We start from the raw sequence: 21004 nt of genomic DNA on the forward strand, positions 1-21004 counted from the left end.
TGAGGGATCTGTCGCGGTAGTCTCACTAGTGGGTTGCCTGTGACGCGCGTCGATAGCATTGGGGTTTCAAGCTTACTCAATACCCGGCCTGTTTGTTTGGAATTGGCAGTCGGCTTTGTCCTCAACGTTCCCGTGTGGTTGGAAAGGGCGCGCGGGGGGGGGGGGGAGCAGAATCTGGACGGCTTCAGAGAGCCTGGCGCTGCCATCTGGGGCTGCGCACCCGCGCGAGTCCCTGCAGCCGCAGCAGCCGCCGCCGCAGCAGCCGCAGCAGCGGAGCTCTGGGTACCACCCGCCTCCTACATCCCTATTTTTAGCCGCCGCCGCCGGGGCCACGTGACGGAGGAGGCGGTACAGCGGGCGCCCCGCCCTCGCGCCGCCGCCGGCCGCGCAGCATCCCGCAGAGCGCCGAGCCCGCGCCCGGGGCCCTGCGGCTGCGGCGATGAAGATCTGGAGCTCGGAGCACGTGTTCGGGTGAGCGGGCTGAGGGCTGCGCTGGGAAATGCGTGGACCAGGCCGGAGCCGCGCGTCCTCGGGAAGGGGCGGGGATCCGGGAGAGGCAGGCGCTCCGGGTGCGGGATCGCGGGGTGGGGAGCGGGGAGCCGGGCGGGAGGTGTGCGGCGCAGGCCTCTGCATCCTCAACCCGGCCTCTGCGGGGCTGCAGGCTGCACCGCGGGGGCGTTGCGACCGGTCCGGAGTTGCGCAGCGGGTGTCACCGACCATGCCCGAGGGGTTTGAGGCTGGGGGAGATCTAGATGGGAGGAAGGCATTTGGGGCGTTTGGTCCTGAATACCTATGCATACGGACGCCTCAAAGTCCCCCCGGAGACACCGCAAACTGCCTCAAGTGTCCTCCCGACCCAAGGGCACCTTCCACTCTTGTCGAGCGTTTTAATAGCTTTTGCAAAGAAAAAAGATTTTTGAGAGTTTCTGATCCTGCCTAGAGAACCTTTTCGTTGAGCAGGGGGTGGAGGTGGGGAGACTGCATGAAACAGATTTGTCATCCGTTGCCTTTTAAAGTGTAAAATTTAATAAAAATGTACCACCTGGCTTCAGAACTTCTGACTTCTTTATGTTTAGTTTTTGATGGTGCTGGGGATCGAACCCAGTATTTCGAGCCTGCTAGAAAAGTATTCCATTACTGAGCTACAGCATCCACCTTTGGGGGGGAAAAAAAACTTTTTAAAAAGGGAAACCTTGCTGGGCGGTGGTGGCGCACGCCTTTAATCCCAGCACTCGGGAGGCAGAGGCAGACAGATAGATCTCTGTGAGTTCGAGGCCAGCCTGGTCTACAGAGTGAGTTCCAGAACAGGCTCCAAAGCTACACAGAGAAACCCTGACTCGAAAAAACAAAAAAACAAAAAAAAAAAAAAGGAAACCTCAGAACGGGTGGTATGTATTTTTTGGTAAAGTTTGCAGCCTTTCTGAAGGAGGTTCCCCCAAGATTCAGGCATAATAATTTGTACTGTCTGAATGCAGAGAGGGGAAGGAAAGCCAGTAAGTACAGGGATGCCCGAGTGTTGATTGTCTGAGACCCTGTGAGAGCTGCTCCCAGGGTCCTGAAATGTGGACCGACCCTGAAACCACTGTTGGACATTTTTGACCATTTTGCAGCTTCTGCCCTTTTATTTTTTTTAATCCTATTGTTTTTGAATTTTGTAATCTCTAATGTGTTACCACCCGTTTTTAACGTTGTGGTGTGTGTGTGTGTGTGTGTGTGTGTGTGTGTGTGTGTGTGTGTGTGTGTGTGTGGGGTTTTCTTTCTTTTTTTTTTTTTTTTTTTTGAGACAGGGTCCTACTGTGTAGCCTTAGCTTGCTATGTAGACCAGGCTGGCCCTGAGCTCACAGAGATCTGCCTGCCTCTGCTTCTCCAGTAGTGGGATTAAAGGCATATGCCACTGCAGTTGGCCCTTTTTAGTACTTTTTAAATTACATTTAATTAATTACATGTGGTGTGTGTGTATGTGTGCCAGTGTGCAAATGGCAGTCAGGACAACATGGGGTGACTATTCTCAACCCCTACCTTGTGGATCAGGAGGTCCAACTCAGGTTTGACGTCAGGCATCTTTAGCTGCTGGGCTGTCTTGTTGGCTCCCAGATACCCATTTTAAAGGATATTCTACAGTTCTGGGCTGGGGAGATGGCTCACTGGTTAAAGTCCTTTGCCATGCAAGTGTGAGGACTCAGATCCCCAGAACTCATGTGAATATCAGTGAGTACCCCATCCGGCCTGTGATTCTAGCCTTGTTAGGTGGAGATGGGGATGCCTGGAGCAAGCTAGCTAGCAAAGCTCGCCTGGTTCAGTGAATAACACCTAAGAATGCTCAAAGAGGATGCTCTACATCAGCCTAGGGCCTCCACAAGCATGCACACCCCAGGGCACCTATGCATAGCACTCACACTCACGCACGCCACGCATGAGAAGAGACAGAAGTTAAATGTATTATACAGCTGAGTACTTTTTAGCCTATTTACAGAAATTAGGTTTTTTCTTGCCGATTGTGCAGCCATCACCATGGTGCCAGCTTTGGAACATTTCTGTTATCTTCTAAAGAGATACAGAACCTGGTGTTTGAGATGTACTTCTCATTCCTACCCCGGGCAACCACTGCTTTGTTTCTGTAGATTTGTTTTTTCTGGATATCTGATATAGTAATACAAAAACAAAACAAAAAATAGTCATACAATATGTGGTGTTCTGTCTCTGGTTTCTTTTGCAAAGCATCTTTTTATTTTATTTTTTTAGGCTCACCCTGTGGTAGCATGTGTTGGTTCTTGGTTTTGCGTCCCAGGTACCCTGCCAGTGTCTGACGCTGGCACTGTTCACAGGGAGGAAGCTCACACAGAGGCCAGGTGTCCTTCCAGAGTAAGTCCAGGAATAGGCGTCTGGTGGCCGTCAGCACACTCACTGCTGTAGAGCTTTGAGGAGATGGATCTGTGGCTAGCTTGCTTTCTAGCCAGGAGCCAGAAAGAGAAATTAACCTTCCAGATAGGCTGAAGATGTCCACTTTTCCCTCTTCAGTTTGTTTCTTCTTTTTTTTTTTTTTCAACTAAGACAGCCAAAATGGTAAATTTGGTGAACATCCTTCCAAAGGTTTGTGCCGAAAGCCGTGTGTCTACATATATGTATATTTGCCAAATACATCATCTCGTAAGGGTCTTTTGGCAGTTTCTTTTTCTTCCACAAGTGTGTTTTTGAGATCTATCCAAGTTGAGATACATATCTATGGATATAAATTGATATACATATAGCTCGATTATATTAGCTGAACAATCACCCCCTTTATGACTGTGCTATAATTTGCCCTGTCTCTTATTGAAAGAACACATGTGTTTCTGCTATACTGATTACCTGTGATGATCAATATTGGCTGTTACCTTGGATTGAGAGACATCTGGAGATGAGTAAGGCACACCTCTGGGTATGTTTGCAAGGGCTTTTCCATACAGTGGTTCTCAACCTTCCTAATGTGACCCCTTAATACAATTCTTCATGTTGTGGTAACCCCCGCCCCACTAAAAAATTATTTTCATTGCTACTTCATAACTATAATTTCGCTGTTATGAGTCGTAATGTAAATATCTGATATGCACATGGTCATAGGCGACCCCTGTGAGAGGGTCGTTAAGACCCCAAAGGGGTCACCACCCACAGGTTGTGAACCACTGCCATAGGAGATTAGTTAGTTTGTGAGGTCTCTGATCTAAGCCGTGGTGTAATTCGTTGAAAACGGGAGATGGTGGAACCATGTAAGTTGGAGCGTTGTTGGAGACAGTCACCTGAGGTGTGTCATTGAAGGGCTAGGTCTTGGCCTCGACCCCTTTTCTTTCTTTCTTTTTTTTTTTTTTTTTTTTGGTTTTTCGAGACAGGGTTTCTCTGTGTAGCTTTGCGCCTTTCCTGGAACTTGCTTTGGAGACCAGGCTGGCCTCGAACTCACAGAGATCCGCCTGGCTCTGCCTCCCGAGTGCTGGGATTAAAGGCGTGCGCCACCACCGCCCGGCTCGACCCCTTTTCTTAATCCTGCTTTCTGTCTTGTCTTGAGGTGAGCTGTTGTGCTCTACTCCATGTCCTCTGCCATTATGTTCTGTCTCATCACAGGCACAGGAGCACCAGAGACAAGTGACCATGAGCCCAAGTCAATCTTTCCTTTTCTTAAATTGTTTCTTTGGGGTATCTGTCAGAGTGGCTGACAAAGGGGCCACTTAGGCCAGCAGATCTTAGGCTGTTCAGCCATAGAACTACTTTACACTCTTGGAAATATTGAGGCCTTCAGTTTTTGCTTATGTTGATTATATCTTTTTAAAAAATTATTTATTTATGTTTTTTTTTTATGTATGAGTGCTGTCTATATGTATACCTGTATGCCAGAAGAGGACATCAGATCCCATTAGAGGTAGTTGTGAGCCACTGTGTGAGTGCCGGGAATTGAACTTAGGACCTTTGGAAGAGCAGCTAGTGCTCTTAACTGCTGAGGCATCTCTCCAGCCTCTTGATTATCTCTTTTAATAGTTATGATATCAGAGAGCCAAGTATACTGGAATAGCACTTGTATACTGTGTACTGAAAGCCATGGATAGTGTAACCCAGCACTTAGGAAGGTGAGGCACACCTCGGCTGTATACAGAGACCCTATCTTAAAAAACAACCAACCAACTCTGTATCAGAAATTTCAACTGAAATCTTAAAATACTCATTACAATGAACAATAATAAACCTTTTTTTGACACAGGGTTTCATGTCGTCCAGGCCGGCTCACTATGGAGCTGAGGATCACTTTGGACTTTTGATCCTCTGTGTCCATTTCCTGAGTGCTTAGGTGATAGGCCCCTATGCCTTGTTGTGAGCCTATTCTGTTGACAATTTGAAGTGAAAATTGGGGTGAAGATGGTAGAGTGCTTGCCTGGAATGTGTGAAACCCTGGGCTCAATCCCCAACACCATAAACTTGATGTGGTGGTACATGCTGTCATCCCAGCATTCGGGAGGCAGAGGCAGGAAATTCAGGAGTTCAAGGACAGCTGAGCACACATGAGACCCTCTCTCTTTCTTTTTTTTTTTTTTTAAGATGTATTTATTTATGCATATGAGTGCTCTATGTGCACGTTGTATGCCTGCATGACAGAAGAGGGCATCAGATCCCATTATAGGCGGTTGTGAGCCACCATGTGGGAATTGAACTCAGGACCTCTGGAAGAGCAGCCAGTGTTCTCAACCGCTAAGCCATTTCTCCAGCCCCCCCCTCCCCAGACCCTTTCTCAACAATAAAAACCAGAACAAAACAAAACAAAAAACCTTAATAATCGTATTTTCCAAAAACTGGAGGACTGGTACTTTAAAAATAATATGCATGATATCTGGATTTCTGTAGCTTGATTCTCTTATCTACCTTTGCATCCAGTGTTTTGCAATATATTGCCTTGGTTGAGGTGTGTGGGTAAAGTCCAGCCTCACACAGATAGGGAGCTGGAAAGGGTAAGTATGTATTTGTACCTTTCCTTTACTGCTATGGCCAAAAAATGATACCTTCTTAAAAAGTAGTAATATAAAACTGGGAGCAGAGAACAGAAAAACAACTCGTGCTGAGTGAATCTCTGCCTCCCGCCCGAGAGACACCTGCACCCATTCTTTGGATTGTGTGTGCTCCCCGGGTTTGTAGTATGGGACAGTTATGCTCATGGTAATGGACACAAGTTTTCTAAAATTTCAGCTTTTGTTCAAAAGCTCAGGTTCTATCTTTGGCAACAAACACTAAAGATGCTTGCCTTAACATGACAGGCTCACTCACTCCCTTAGCTTCCCAGAAAACATCTGCCAAGTCCCCAAGTTTGAGCCCACAGTGTGTGCATTGTTCTCCCAAGGGCAAGCCGTGGGTGGTGAGAGGCGGTGGTGAATTGGTGGGCTCCCAACACGACAGCCCGATAGACCCAGGGCAGCCTGAGAGCGGCTTGTTCTACAGAAGGCTTTCTGGCACACACCCTGTTCTCTTGCAGATTGTCAAGGAGTCCTCAGAGGTCAAGTGATGATAAAATTAATGACATTGCCATTTCATCACATGCTCCTGCGAGACTCCTGGGCTGTTTCCCTGAGTGCGTGTGTGAGCAGCAGTGACAGGCTGTGGTCTGGAGCCTGGCCTGCAATGCTGGGAGACTCTAGCACTTAAAGAGCCATCACTGTGAATGCTGATAACGCTAAGAGAGTCAGTCATGTCCCAGCCACACTGTGACAGCCACCTCCTAAGAGGGTCCAGAGCCTCCAGGGCGTGGCCCACACTCTTCAGAACCCGATGGAGGTAGGGTATAGCTGAGGTTTTGGTCCTGTGACTGCCTCTTAACCACTCTACCCCTAAACCTTCAACTCTCCAGCTTTTAGAAATAAGCAAACTCGGGCCGGGCGGTCTACAGAGTGAGTTCCAGGGAAGGCGCAAAAGCTACACAGAGAAACCCTGTCTCGAAAAACCAAAAAAAAAAAAAAAAAAAAAAGAAAAGAAAAGAAAGAAAGAAGAAGCAAACTCGGAAAGAGCAGAGTCCTGGACACACGGTGTGTCCCTGGGCTAACTGGTCCTCTTACTGCTTGCTTGGTTTCACGTGCATTCCCACTTTGGTCTTTGGCCTGGATGATTTAGGCAAATCTTGGACATCAGTTTCTACCACCCTGCCTTGCCTGGGGTTCTCCTAGCATGTGCGATGACTGATCTTGATTGTTGAATTCACTGGCTCTTGAATCAACTCAAGTTGATTCAATCAAGTAAGCTGCTGGGCACGCCTGCGCGGGGATTTTCATGATCGGGTTTTTTGAAGGGGGAAGATTCGCCCGATGGCCACACAGGTCAAAGGACACGGAAGAGGGAAGCTTTGCACTCTGTCTGCTTGCTTTCATTCCTGCTGGCAAGTTCATCCTTCCTGTTGCTGTGGCAACCCTTCACTGACATTAGAACCAATTCTCCGGGATCCCAGCACAGCCTGAAGACCAGCAGCTCCCCAGGAGTCCTCCAGGCCTTCGGCACCAGATTCTCCAGTGTGAGACAGCCATTATGGGAGTATCCAGACCATATCATGTAAGCCAATCTAATAGATCCCATATCCAGTACACATATTATATCAGGAGTTCAAGGCCAGCTGAGCACATATGAGACCCTCTCTCCACAATTAAAAAAAATTAAAACCAACTGTATTTTCTAAAAACTGGAGGACTGGTACTTTAAAAATAATATGCACGATTTCTGGATTTCTGTAGCTTGACTCTTTTATCTACCTCTGCATCCGGTGTTTTGCAATATATTTATTGCCTTGGTTGAGGTGTGTGGATAAAGTCCATCCTTACATAGATAGGGAGCTGTATATATATATATTTATATAATATATAAATATAATATATATAATATAATAAAATAATTCATATAAGCCGGACGGTGGTGGCGCACGCCTTTAATCCCAGCACTTGGGAGGCAGAGCCAGGTGGATCTCTGTGAGTTCGAGGCCAGCCTGGTCTATAGAGTGAGATCCAGGATAGGCACCAAAACTACACAGAGAAACCCTGTCTCGAAACAACAACAACAACAAAACAACAACAACAACAACAAATTCATATATATTACACACACACACACACACACACACACACACACACACACACACACACACACTCTATCAGTTCTCTTCCATTAGAGAACTCTAATACAGCATGGAAGCCAGGGTCCATCCTTCCACCTGCTCTCTCTGGTTCCAGGCAGACTCTGGTATGGATGCTTGGGACCATTCCCGAATGAATGGCAACAGAAGACTCCCTTCCTTTGGGGTAGGACTCAGTTGCACCATGTCCCAGCGTATAGCTGGGACTCCGCCTCTTGAGAATGGTGTCCATCTAACTCCTCGTCTGCCTAAACATGGCGGAGAGCGCTTTGTGCCCTTGAAGCTTCTGTAGGCAATGACCCAGCAGATGCTCCTGGGAAGCGCTCCTGTGGCGAAGGCCAGCCAGGGCCCTTCTCAACACCGCATGGTACCAGGCTTGCTGGCTGGCTGTATGTTTGTATTTCCTTCAACCAGGGGGTGCAGTATTAACTTTTGTGCCTAGACTTTGCCACTTTATTTTATTTACTTTTTTTTTTTTTTTTTTTTTCCAGACAGGGTTTCTTTCTGTAGCCTGGGCTGCCCTGGAACTTGCTCTGTAGACCAGGTTAGCCTCAAACTAGAAATCTCCTGCCTCTGCCCTCCCTGCTGGGATTAAAGGTGTGGGCCACCAAACCCGGCTGGACTTCGTCACTTTAACTGCTGATAATTCCAGTTCCAGGGGACCGGATGCCTTCTTCTAGCCTCCATGGGCACCACACACACACCGGTGCACATATAAACATACAAATAAAACACTACACACATAAAATCTTTAAAAAATAAAGACGTTTTGAGGCAGTGGTGGCGCACGCCTTTGATCCCAGCACTCTGGGTTTGACAGGAGCATCCGAACTTTATTCAAACTTCTAAGTGGAACAAGGCTCGCAGCAATTCAGGTTTTTTTTTCTTTTTCTTTTTCTTTCTTTTTTTTTAATGTGTATGAGTGTCTTGCCTGCATGCATGTTTGTGCACCATGTGTGGCCTCGAACTCAGAGATCCACCTGCCTTTGCCTCCTTAATGCTGGGATTAAAGGTGTTTTTAAGCCGGGCGGTGGTGGCGCACGCCTTTAATCCCAGCACTCGGGAGGCAGAGCCAGGCGGATCTCTGTGAGTTCGAGGCCAGCCTGGGCTACCAAGTGAGTTCCAGGAAAGGCGCAAAGCTACACAGAGAAACCCTGTCTCGAAAAACCAAAAAAAAAAAAAAAAGTGTTTTTAAAAGGTTTTAGCTGTGGGGCTGGGAAGCTCAGTGGTTAAGAGCACTTGCTACACGTAGAGGACCTGGGTTCAGTTCCCAGCTCCCACACGGCAGCTTACAACCATTTGGAAATCCAGTTCCAGGGGATCTGGAACTGACTTCCACAGGCACTAGGCACACGCGTGGTGCACAACCGTACATGCAAGCAAGACACTCAGACACTAAAAAAAAAAAAAAAAAAAAAAACTTGAATTGCTTCAAGCCACGTTCCACTTAGAAGTTTGAAAGAAGTGCAGACGCTTCTCTCAAATCCCGACTGTAGGCTGAAGATACCACGAGTCAAAAATCCTGGGGGAATGGCTGGGCGGTCAAAAAGCACGTACGGCTCTTGTAGGGGACCCGGGTGGGGCTGCTCACAACTGCCTGTAACTCCTGCTTCAGCGGATCTGACGTCCTTTTGTTCTGTTCTGAAAGTGAAAAACGATGACCGAGAGATACACATTTGTACCGTTATAAAGTCGATCATGTCCTACACTCAGTCAGCTGGGACCTGTCCTTAGTTGGGTCTTGGTAGCATTGAGCATGTGGGAACAAAAGCCTGCTTGGGTACACTTGGGTGTTCCGCGTGGATGTCCTTCAACATACCACGCTACCTACCGGATAGCTGGGCGGTCAGGTGGAAGTCAGGGTCCAGCCTGCAGAAAGGACAGCGGCCAGCGTTTTTTCCAGCAAGGTGCAGACAGGGAGACCTGTCTCACTGCTGAGAAGTCCCCGCAAAAGGTTTCCACCTCGTGTGGGCTGGAGGAGAGCCAGGTGAGAAAAAACCTGAGGTCCCCTAAGCTTGATGGCTCTGCATAGGCCCAGCACAGATTTGGGGAGACCTGGGCTCAGACAGAACCTGGGACAGCCTTCCCTGCATAGACACAGGAGCCTCAGCCTCAGGGCCACTTCCTTGGCTGATTGTGTTTTCTTGCCAGCCATCCCTGGGATACGGTGATCAAGGCTGCCATGCGGAAGTACCCAAACCCGATGAACCCGTGCGTGGTGGGCGTGGATGTGCTGGAGCGCAGCGTGGACGGCTGTGGGCGCCTGCACAGTCTGCGCCTGCTCAGCACCGAGTGGGGGCTGCCGGTCCTCGTGCGTGCGGTGAGCCTCCCTGCGTGGCCGCCCGCACTTACTGCCAGGGATGCCAGGAATGGTTGGGGCAAGGTCCCTGCAGTCGTGCACCCCCTTGTCCTCGATTGGATTGTCCGTGGGTCCCCATTCTGCTTTCCGGGAAGGACACTAGTCACTCAGGGTTAAGTGAGCTGGGTGGCCCTTCTTCAGTGACATCCGCGAAGGCCCAGAATCTCACATTTTGTAATGCTGCAGTTAGACCTTTTACATAGGGACTTCAGGTAGACACAGCCCAGCCCATCCTCGCTCTTCAGAGCCCGGGATGGGGTCCGGTGGAGAACTGTGAGATTGGAACAGACAGGACAGCTCTCCCCTGCGTGGTTGCACACTGACCTCCCGCTACTCAGAACCCAGGTCCCTACATGGCCCTAGAGTCTCCAGCTGTCTTGTGGCTTCTTGGCCACTCCTGGATCTTATGTCAGGACGTTAAAAAGTGTGCTGCGGGCTGATTCTTCATGTCAGAGCTCTTGCCAGCAGAGGAACCTCTCTTCTCAGGACCCCCGGGGTTCCCTGGTTACATTTTTGTCAAAACATTCACTACTGTCGTGTGTTCAACTCTTAAATCCGTTTTCTAATATCTACCAGGGGGTTGACTCTTCCCTCACCGCTGACTCCACAGATAGCATTTGTTGTAAAGAAAAGAGTAACTGGACTTCAGCATGTCATTATACTAGTTTTGTTTTGTCTCTTAGATTTTGGGAGCCAACAGGACCTTGACATACATCAAAGAGCGCTCTGTTGTGGATCCGGCTGCAAGGAAAATGGAGCTGTGTTCCACCAATGTAAGCAGAGGTCTAAGCTGAGAAAGGTGCTTAATGCTTCTAGGCGACTGTGCTAATGCCTCCCTTCAACTATTTCCGGCTTGCCTTTTGCTCTAAGTGTGCTTATTTTTAGTAGGAGTGTTGGATTTATTTGTGGTGTTTTGTCTTTGTTTTGTTTTGAAACAGGGGTCTCATTGTACTCCAGGTCAGCCTGGAACTCTCTGGATATCCCAGGCTGGTCTTAAATTTGCTGTAATCCTCCTGCCTCGCCTCTGGACTGCTGAGGTTACCTCACACCTACCTTTTCCTAGTCTTTTTGTTCAAGTATAATCAACATATAGACTAGGCCAAGGGTGGTGGTGTATGTGCCAGGCGGATCTCTGCGAGTTCGAGGCTAGCCTGATCTACATAGTGAGCTCCAGGACAGACAGCTACATAGTGAGACCCTGCCTCAAAATAAGTAAACAAACAAACAAAATAAATAAAATAAAAAGAAAGAGAGAAAAAGGCAATAGCCAGCTAGATGAGAGACCTGAGTCTGGGTGTACTATTGCATTGGATGGCTGTAGATAACAATGTGTGTATTTTTTATATAATAATAATAATATAAGAAGAAGAACAAGAAGGAAAAGACAGGTCTTGCTATGTAGCTCTAGCTGGCCTAGAGTATGCTATGAAGACCAGGCTGGCCATGAACTCACAGATATCCTTCAGATGTGTGTTGCCACGCCCAGCTAACAATATATATGTTTTAAAAGAACTGGAAGGAAATATTTAAGAGTGTCTTCACCAAAAAGATGTAAATATTTGAGGAAACAGATATGTTTACCCTGACTTTTTAATTTTACTTTTTTCTTTTTTTAATTAAGAAAATTTTTTTAATTTAAATTTTACTTTTAATTATGTATTTTGAGACAGGGTCTCACTATGTAAACCAGACTGGCCTGGAACTCCCAGAGATCACCTGCCTCTGCCTTCCTAGTCCTGGAATTAGCCCTTACTTACCCTGATTTGAATGTTACACAATATATATATACACTGAAGTATTACGGTGCCCATATATATGTACAGTTTTCATATATTAATACAAATAGGAATGAGACAAACATGCACAAAATTTTCCCACAGTGTGAGCAAACAGTCAGAAAAAGCAACAGATATGATCAAACCCAATAGCCTCCAGAATGTGCCCTGAGTCATAGAAGCGTGTGGGTGGGCCTGCGAACACCACGACCAGCAGGGGGACGGTCCATGAGAGGCAAGAAGGCAGTTTGGTTCAACATGACTCCGTAGCCGGTGTTGGTTCGGACTCTGGGAATCTGACCCCAGGAAGTTTATTTTAGGCACCTTTAAGCACAGCACAATTTGGTGGAAAGTCTTCTGGTGACGATTATCAGTCCCGTGTGCACAACAAAGCTTAAGATGTGTCGACATGGACACTCTTTGTAAAGTCCAAGTGACGTCGTCCATAAAGAAGGGTTCTATAGATTAACTGAGAAAACAGGCTCAAGATGAGGAGGAGGATCCGGTGTGGTCTCAGCCACACAGATGGCACAGAAGTCACCAGGCTATTAACCATGTCCACTCCCAGCCTCCCAGGTGGAAAACAGGCCATATAGCCCTCTCTTTGAAGAGACAGCCTTGTGTGTTTAACATGCCTAGTGCTTATCTGTGAGCGCGAGGACCTCCATGCCTCCTGCAGTAGAGATCCTGCTAGTGGCGTTTGTTTTGAAATCGGGTCTCACTGTGTTAACCTGGTTAGCCTCAAATTTCCAAGCTCAAGTGATTCTCTGGCCTCAGCCTCCCGAGTCGCAGTATGTCACTTGGAGTTGCAGCTATGTGCCGTCGTACCCTGATAGGCACATTATTTGTTTTGCTTGTCCCATGCTTGAGGTCAGACTCAGGGGCTCGTGTGTAGTAGGTAAGCTCTCTACCACGGAACTACATCTCCAACTCCTTAGGGGTCATTTTTGAAGCTGCTTTCCAGCCGGAGAGATTGGTTCAGGGCATAAAAGTCGTTGGTGCCAAGACTTAGGACCTGAGTTCAGTCCCCGGCACACACATGGTAGAGGGAGAGAGCCCACTCTCAGCCTCTCCTTTCGTCTTCACTGTGTGCCGTGGCATGCTTACCCCACACACCTACGTGCACTAAGTGAATAGATATACTAAAATGCAGCAGCCACGTTCCCCCTTCCTCTTATTTCTCTTAATTAAAATTACATAATATAGAGCTGGGTGGTGGTGGCGGCGGCGGCGGCGGCGGCGCACGCCTTTAGTCCCAGCACTCAGGAAGCAGAGGCAGGTGGATCTCTGAGTTTGAGGCCAGCTCGCTCTACAGAGTGAGTTCCAGGACAGCCAGGACTCCACAGAAAAGCTCTTTCCTCCCCACCCCCCAAGCATACACAGGGGCTGGAGAGACTGCTTGGCAGTGATGAGTGCTGGAGGTTCTTGAGGAGGCCCTGGGGTCAGTTCCCAGCACTCACATGGTGGCTCACAACCATCTGTAACTCCAGTTCCAGGGGATCCAACACCCTCCTCTGACCTCTATAGGTACTAGGCACCATATGTGGTGCGTATACATTCATGCAGGCAAAACATTCATACATGTAAAATAAAATAAATAAAAATTTAAAAAAATTTTTTTTTCTTTTCTTTTGTTTTGTTTTTCGAGACAGGGTTTCTCTGTGTAACAGTCCTGGCTGTCCTGGAACTCACTTTGTAGACCAGGCTGGCCTTGAACTGAGAGATCTGCCTGCCTCTGCCTCCCAAGTGCTGGGATCAAAGACGTGTGCCACCACCACCCGGCCAGCCTAAGTGACTTCTGTGTTGTCTTAGGGCCAGGCCAATCCCGACTCCCATGGGCATTATGTTTACCTCGGTCATTCTCTCCAGACCCTTGAGCATTGTTTCTAACTCAACAAGAATCCATCTTTTGGATGAAGCCATGTGTACTTTGTAAAGAGCTTCAGTGTAAACATGTCTTGAGCTTTGTTGTACCCACAGGACTGAGTTAATTGTCATCTGAAAACTTTTCCCCCCAAAACTGTGCAGTGCTTAAGTATGGCAGAAATAAACGAGCTGACTTCAGACTCTCAAAAGTCTTTGCCCAGCACTGGTTACCTAAATCAGACTGAACCGAGTTCCATTCTTAGCTCCTCATGGACCATTTCCCTGCAGTCCAGAAAGCCTGTGGGGACCCTCCTCATTCATTGACCAGTGTGGCAGCCTCATGTGGCCATTTAATTAGGATTAAATAAAATGTAAACGTGCCGTGCCTCAGTCTGCATCCTGGGTGTTCATTAGCCCCATGTGTTTGTAGCTGACAGAGAGATGCAACGTTGTTGAAACAATAGAGAATTCTGTTCACTCTGTTGTTCTAGAGGCATTTTTAGGTGTATTTTTTTTTAAGATTTATTTATTTATTATATATACAGTATTCTGACTGCATGCCAGAAGAGGGCACCAGTTCTCATTTACAGATGGTTGTGAGCCACCATGTGGTTGCTGGGAATTGAACTCCGGATCTCTGGAAGAGCAAGCAGTGTTCTTAACCTCTGAGCCATCTCTCCAGCCCGTTTTGTTTTTTTTTTAAACTGCATGTGTGGTGTGAGTGTGTGTGAGTGTGCCACTGCATGCAAGTGGAAGTCAGAGAACAGCTTTATGGAGTCACATCTGTCCTTCCTTCTTTCTATGGGTGCCAGGAATCAAACAGGTTGCTAGGCCTGTGTGGCAAGCGCCTTTATCTGTGGAGCTATCTCACTGGTCTAGGTAGGTTTTAGTAGCAAATATGAACAGTAAGTCAGCTTGCTAACCGGAAGTAGCTGGAGACAAGGCTGCTGAAGCTTCTGTGTGGATCCCGACATCTAGCACATCCAGTTCAGAGCCAGGACCCCCAATCCAGTTTGGCACGAGGATTGGAAAGTTTGCTACTGTTGCTGTGGACACTAATTGGGAATTGTCTGTCTCACAGCTGCCAATGGGCTTTGCAGTGTATGGGTGCCTTGAAGGCAGATCCCTCCTCAGGTATGGGGAGGGAGAGATCAATGATCATCAGAAGAAGCTGCCCAGTCTGTCCCTAGCACACAGTGCGGAGGTGGGTGGTGGCACAGGATGTTTCCTTTCTCTGGCTTTCATAAGTGCTAATTTGGGGATGGAAAGGTAGATGGTTTGGAAGGAAATATAAGAAACTCAGAAAGCTGGGCGGTGGTGGCACACGTCTTTAATCCCAGCACTCGGGAGGCAGAGCCAGGAGGATCTCTGTGAGTTCGAGGTCAGCCTGGTCTACAGAGTGAGATCCAGGACAGGAACCAAAACTACATGGAGAAACTCTGTTTCACAAAAACCAAAAACCAAAAAAAAAAAAAAAAAGCAACTTATTAAAAAAAAAAAAAAATATATATATATATATATATATATAGGTTTTTTGAGACAGCGTTTTACTGTGTAGCCCTGGCTGTCCTGGAACTCACTCTGTAGATCAGGCCTGCCTCTGCCTCCCAAGTGCTGGAATTAAAGGTGTGTGCCACCACCGCCCCACTGGCCTTTTAAAAATTTTTTTATGTGTGTTTGTTCATTTTGTTTTTTAAAGATCACACTCACGAATCTGGTGTCAGTGAACGAGAGACTGGTGTACACACCTCATCCAGAGAACCCTGAAAAGTGAGTCATCTCTTCCTGGGATAGACACATTGAACAGCAGGGGAGGATAGAGCCTCCTTCTCAGGTTGATCAGCCCCTCACTTCTGCTCTTCTGCAGGACTGTGCTCACCCAAGAAGCCATCATCACTGTGAAGGGGATTAGCCTTGGGAGCTATCTGGAAAGCCTAATGGCTAACACGATATCCTCCAATGCAAAGAAGGTGCATACCTCAGGATGGGGCCTGGTGTACTTGGTGGTAACGTGCCAACTGAAGTGGTGACATGTCTGGTCCTCCTGAGGACTGGGGTCTTTGTAGCTGAGCTCTTAAGGCCACAGCATACCCCACTGTGTTTCTCTAGTGGGAACGTAGCTTGAATAGAACTATGTTCTATTTCAAACTATAGATACAGAAAGGCTGGCTGGGATCTGAGGGCAAAGGCATCTGTCCTAGTCGGTTACTATTGCTGTGAAGTCCATTCCAGTCTCTCTGGTCTCCAAGCTGGTGCATTCTTTAACTCATTAGAGAAATTTAGGCATTAAAGACATCCCATTGTGTTTCTGAGCTTGAATACCCTGCTTACGTGGACCATGACTCAGGAAAGTTATTGCCACATCGTTGCCACAGGAGTTTCCTCCTGTGTCGCAGGTCAGTGACTTGCTGCATGCAGCAGGAATTGAAGTCCTTCTGTGTTGTTGCAGGGGTGGGCTGCCATTGAGTGGATAATCGAACATTCCAAGAGCGCCATAAGCTAACAGGTCTGCACCCGTGCCTGCTGAAACAAGGGGACAACCGCAGCAACTTCTTAACCAGGTACAGAGCTCTAGCTTTTTATTACCCGTGCGCATGCGGTGCATGAGAGAACGCTTGTTTGTCTGTCCTGTGCTTCCTGCTGTCTGTCCATCTTTCATTTCCTTGGTTTGTGCCAAGACATCTTTCCAGGGTATACCTATTGGTGAAGTTATTAAGGCCACTCCACATAGTTAAAAGGGAGGTTTATTTAGTGGCGTAACATACAAATGAAGGGATAGGTAGGTTGCAGGGTCTGGGAAAGATGCAACGCAGTCCGGCGGTGTTCTCTGGAGAACTCTGCTCAGTCTACCTCCAGCGTCCAGGGGCCAGGAACCAAGAGAGATGGCGCATCCAGATCTCCGGTCTCCAGGGTCCTCTCTTGGCCTCGCCTTGTAGGCATGACAGTTACCGAAGCCTCAATGGGGGTTGGAACTTCCAGATCAAACCTGGAATGGCTACCCACTACATATACCTGAGCTGTTGTCAACTGGAGTCTGAGGAAGGGAGTGTAGTGCTTGCTGCCCTGAGGTCTCAGTACCTGGCTGCCTGAACGTCCCTCAGGATTGTCACTGCTGATGAAGAACCTCCATGAATAGGCCCACAGTGTTATGGCAGATTTAATCTTGAGTGTCTTGGTCTTGGGCAGAATTTGCACTTTCTGGAAATATTGTTATCATCTTTATTAGCTGGGGAACGGGACCCTGGACCTCACAACGGCTGGCTTGAGTAAGCGCTTTACCTCTGCCCTGCACTCCCAGTCTGTCCACGTTCCTCTGCCTGTTTAGTCACTTGGTGCCAGTGTTCAGCGACTGGGTTGTGTCACTCTAGTGGCAGAGGCTTTTCTATTTGCTTCATGAACTGCCCAGGTGTTCCTTGGCTTGCTCAGCCCCCAGGAGTTTGACGCTTGATTGGCTGGCACTCATCATCACAGAAAGAGTCCCACTTCCCTTCCGGAGGGGCCCTCCTCACTTCCTGGCTGGAAACCCCTGTGAAGCTGCTGCCAGCTACTGCTCGCTTCCCTCCCCTGACCCCAGTGCTTGTGTTTGCTTGCTCGTGTGTCCCGAGGCCATCAAGCTGAGGGGGTTTGAGGGATCCTTAAGACAGCCTTGGTGCTTTTTCCTAAGTCAGCAAAGCTTGCCGGAGAACTTTACCTTGAATCCAAGGCCAAGACCTGCCATGGGGCCTCTGAGCCTCAGCCTAAGCTGAGCTTGTTGTGGGGGTCTGTGGGTGGGTCTGTGGGTGGAGAGAGGGAGGCCTGATGTGAGTCTAGGCTCCTCAGGTTCTGTTCCTTCGTAACTAGAGCTAAACTGTCCCCACCTCCAGTCAGATATCTCACCAAAAAGAGTCAAAGAAGAAAGGAAAGAAGAAAGGAGGAATGGGTGGACAAAGAAGATGAAAGGCAAGTGTGGATGTGGTTCCTGCCAAGTCTGGAAGAGGCGGGACCTGCTGGAATCTTCCCAGTCCGTGGTGACCTCCAGTACAGCATCAGGCCCAGGCACCAGCAGTGCGGGGCTCTGGTTCCTGGGAGTGGTGTGGAGCCCTCCTCTGCCAGGCTCTGCTGCAGGTACTGTGCCAAGACGGGACAGTACTGCCCCTGCGTTGGTTTTCACCTTTCACCTGCTTCCCCTGGCAGGAGTGCCACCCCCAAATGCTGAGTCCAGTTACTTCACCAAAGGAGAGCTCCCCTCTCCTCATGCCCTGCCAGCTAAGTCAGGGCAGGTCCCCCAAACCTTCCCCCGGGGCCTGGCTGCTGTCCTCTGTTCCTGGTGGCCCTACGTCCTTTTAGTGTTCCACTTGCCTCTGTGAAGAAGGTGAATAAGAAGTTGCTTTCTGACCCTCAGGGTCCCCATCATGTACTGTATCTAAAAAAAAAAAAAAAAGAAAGAAAGAAAGAAAAAGGGATGCAGAACTTTCTGCAGAGGCCACTGTGGGTTCCAGCGGCCACTGGGATTTTCAAGCTCAAACTGGCCTTGAACTCCCTGTGTAACTGAAGATGACCTTGAACCCTTGCTCTTCCTGCTTCCAACTTCCCAAGTGCTGGGATCACAGACTTGGGCCACTATCCTTGGCTCTTTTTGGTTATTGTTGTTGTTGAGACAGATCTTGCTGTGTGGCCCTGGCTGTTCTGAAACTCATGGCAGTCCTCCTGCCTCAGCATCTCAAGTGCTGGAATCACAGGTGTGCAGCGCCATGCCTGGGCTGGGATTCTTGTCAAGCCCTTACTGTCTTCTCAGCTTCTCCCAACTAAAAAAGAGAGGGTGGGGAGCTCGTGCTGTGTAACAGAGAGCCTTCCAGCTAATTCTCTCCCTCCTGCGGTCCTGGGGTCCTGCTGGCTGTGGGTGGTGGCTTTGTGCTCCTGGCCTAGTTGAAACCCCTCCCGCAAGCCCACTTCACCTCCTGCCTCAGTTCTGTGTTCCTCACTTTCTCTTTGTGGTAGTCTTTTCCTTTCTTTCTTTTCTTTTTTTTTTTTTTGGGTGTGTGTGTGTGTGTGTGTGTGTGTGTGTGTGTGTGTGCGCCATGTCTCAAGACAGGGCTTCTCTGTGTAGTTCTGACTGTCCTGGAACTCACTGTGTAGACCAGGCTAGCCTCGAACTCACAGAGATCTGCCTGCCTCTGCTGGAATTAAAGGTGTGCACCACTGCCGGGTCTCTCCTTGTAGTATTCTGAGTAACCCAGGCTGGCCTTCCACCCACCATGTAGATGAGACTGACCTTGAACTCCGTCTGCCTTTCAAGTACTAGAATTACAGGTGAGCACCATCATGCCTGGCTTTCTACCATCTTTAAATCAAGGTTGTTTTAAAACACTAAAGGTGTTTGTAGAAACATGTATATATGTATATGCAATTGATGTTTGTAGTTTAAAAGAGAGGCATTAAATCTATTGACGAGTATAGACCTCTGCTCTCCCTCCATCAGTCAACTCACCATTTTTACAGACCCTTCTAGAATCTTTCTATGCCTATGAAAGTTTATGTCTCTCTTTTTCTTTCATTAAACTTGGGTTCATACTGTAACTATCTTTGTGACTGTCTCTGTTCTACTTTTAAACAACAGTGTCCTTTTTTTATGCACATTTCTATCTCACCTGTGTGTGTTTGAGGGTGTCTCATCCCCTGGAACCGGAGTTACAGAGAGTTATGAGTCGCCATGTTGTTACTGGGAATTGAACCTGGGTCCTCTGGAAGAGCAGCCAGTGCTCTTAACTGCTGAGCTATCTCTCCAGCCCTAAACGACAGTGTCTTGAAAAGTCCCCGCAGAAAGCCTGGGTCGCGCGCAGTTCCTGAGGCCACTGAAGGCTTCTTGCCACAGTCCCCGCATCTGTCACTGTAGTAAGGTGGCGGGACCCAGTGTGACACTGAGGCTTCTTTTTGTGTGAACATCTCCTCGACACTTCCCCACTTTGAGATGGTTATAGACTATTGATTGACAGCTTGATTGGAGTAGGAAACACTTAGGGCATTAAGGAGGAACGCTCTTGGGTGTGTCTGTGAGGGCATTTTTAGAGGGGTTTGGCTGAAGAAAGGACACCTCCCCTCTCTGTGGGAGCACGGTTTGTCCCATGGGCAAGGGCCCCAGACTTAACAGAAGGGGAACAGGAGAATGTCAGCAGAGTACTGGTGTTCCTGTCCTGCTTCCTGATTGGTGCAGCCATGATGGGCTGCATCCTGTGAACTATGTCGAACCCTTCTTTCCTGAAGTCGCTTTCTGACGGGGATTTGGTGACATCAGTAAGAGAAGTATATAATACTCGTTTCGAGTGGATACCGACTTAAGGGAGTGTAGTCATCGCTTTTAATGTAAGTTCTGTGTAAAGCTGTTCGGTTTGTAGCTTCAGCTTTGGTTGGAAGTGGATTCCACAACGCTTCCTTTTGGGACTTCATCAGCATAAAAGTAAATGTTTTATGATCTAGTGTTGTTATACATAGACCTTAATTTTCAAGTTGAGAAAACAGGCAAAAGTCAGCTCTAAAAATACAGTATCGTGTCAGCGTCACACATCCCACTCCACGGCCGGTCAGTACCCCGCGTTCTTGGAAGAGACAGCTCAAAGGACAGCCTGGTATCCCAGGATGCTCCACAGAAGAGTTCCATAGATTCCCAAAGTAACAAAACCCACAGGGAAAACACAAACTAGAAGCCAAATGGGGGCGCAAAACAGATACAGTGTGTGCGGGAAGTCACAGGGGCTTCCAGGAAGGCCATAGTGCTGGCATAATCTTGGCAGAGTTGAGAGGCCTTGGAGTTCAGTCACTGACCCTTGAATGCAGACTGGGAGAACATGTAGGCTGCAGCCGTGAGAGTGTGAGACACCATGCAGGGGATGGAGGCTAGGCCAGGCCCACCGCTGTGGTGCTAGAATGCAGACTCGAGAACATGTGGGCTGCAGCCGTGAGAGTGTGAGACCATGCAGGGGATGGAGGCTGTCCCCCAGGTCTGCAGTCAGCTCACACTAGGAAAGGGTGCCGGTGGGCTCCTTTCTTGGTAGGAAGATTGTTTTGTTACTTTTAGGAAGTTGATTATACTTCCCCAGAGTCCATCCTTTCTCCTGTTCAGTATGTTGAGGGTAAAGGCTCCCTTGTACCACACTCTCACCCGCCAACAGCATTTGTGGTGCCTTTTGACCAATGTGGCTGGGATAGACTGTGCTCATGACCCTTGGTTTCTCAAAAAGCATGCTGTCCCCAGAGAGCTGTCTGGGCTTCAGGTGGTCCCACAGCACCCCTCATTCTGCACTGGCTTGCTGGTGGTTCTGATGCATCAACTGGGCACATGGCTGAGAAACAGTGGCCCTGGCAGTGTGTGACCTCCCGCCTGAGTTGTGGGGTCACTTGTTCCTG

At 48.3% G+C, this 21004-nt stretch overlaps 1 protein-coding gene across 4 annotated transcripts; it reads left to right on the top strand.

Moving 5' to 3' along the window:
* Positions 1-345: 345 nt before the first annotated feature.
* Prelid3a (PRELI domain containing 3A) lies at positions 346-19180 on the top strand. Of its 4 annotated transcripts, none has more exons than XM_052742389.1 (8): positions 346-471; positions 6794-7050; positions 9776-9944; positions 10667-10756; positions 15324-15394; positions 15492-15594; positions 16074-16185; positions 17488-19180. In XM_052742389.1, the coding sequence occupies exons 3-7, from the start codon at positions 9807-9809 to the stop codon at positions 16125-16127; spliced, it is 456 nt and encodes a 151-aa protein (XP_052598349.1). In that variant the 5' UTR covers positions 346-471; positions 6794-7050; positions 9776-9806; the 3' UTR covers positions 16128-16185; positions 17488-19180. The 4 variants fall into 4 exon arrangements, with proteins under 4 accessions (XP_052598349.1, XP_052598348.1, XP_052598347.1 ...); XM_052742387.1 differs by lacking the exon at positions 346-471 and adding an exon at positions 16811-16890; XM_052742388.1 differs by lacking the exon at positions 6794-7050 and having other exon boundaries at positions 351-471.
* Positions 19181-21004: the final 1824 nt, after the last annotated feature.

The sequence above is a fragment of the Peromyscus californicus genome, unplaced genomic scaffold, assembly GCF_007827085.1.
Source record: "Peromyscus californicus insignis strain IS unplaced genomic scaffold, ASM782708v3 Scaffold_17__1_contigs__length_78620276, whole genome shotgun sequence".
NCBI lineage: Eukaryota > Metazoa > Chordata > Mammalia > Rodentia > Cricetidae > Peromyscus > Peromyscus californicus.

Coding starts and splice junctions, on each gene's coding strand:
- Prelid3a (XM_052742388.1), top strand. CDS start 440: ATGAAGATCTGGAGCTCGGAGCACGTGTTCGG. Junction 10,757..15,323: donor TGGAGCTGTGTTCCACCAAT/GTAAGCAGAGGT, acceptor TGTTTTTTAAAG/ATCACACTCACGAATCTGGT. Junction 15,595..16,073: donor TATCCTCCAATGCAAAGAAG/GTGCATACCTCA, acceptor GTGTTGTTGCAG/GGGTGGGCTGCCATTGAGTG.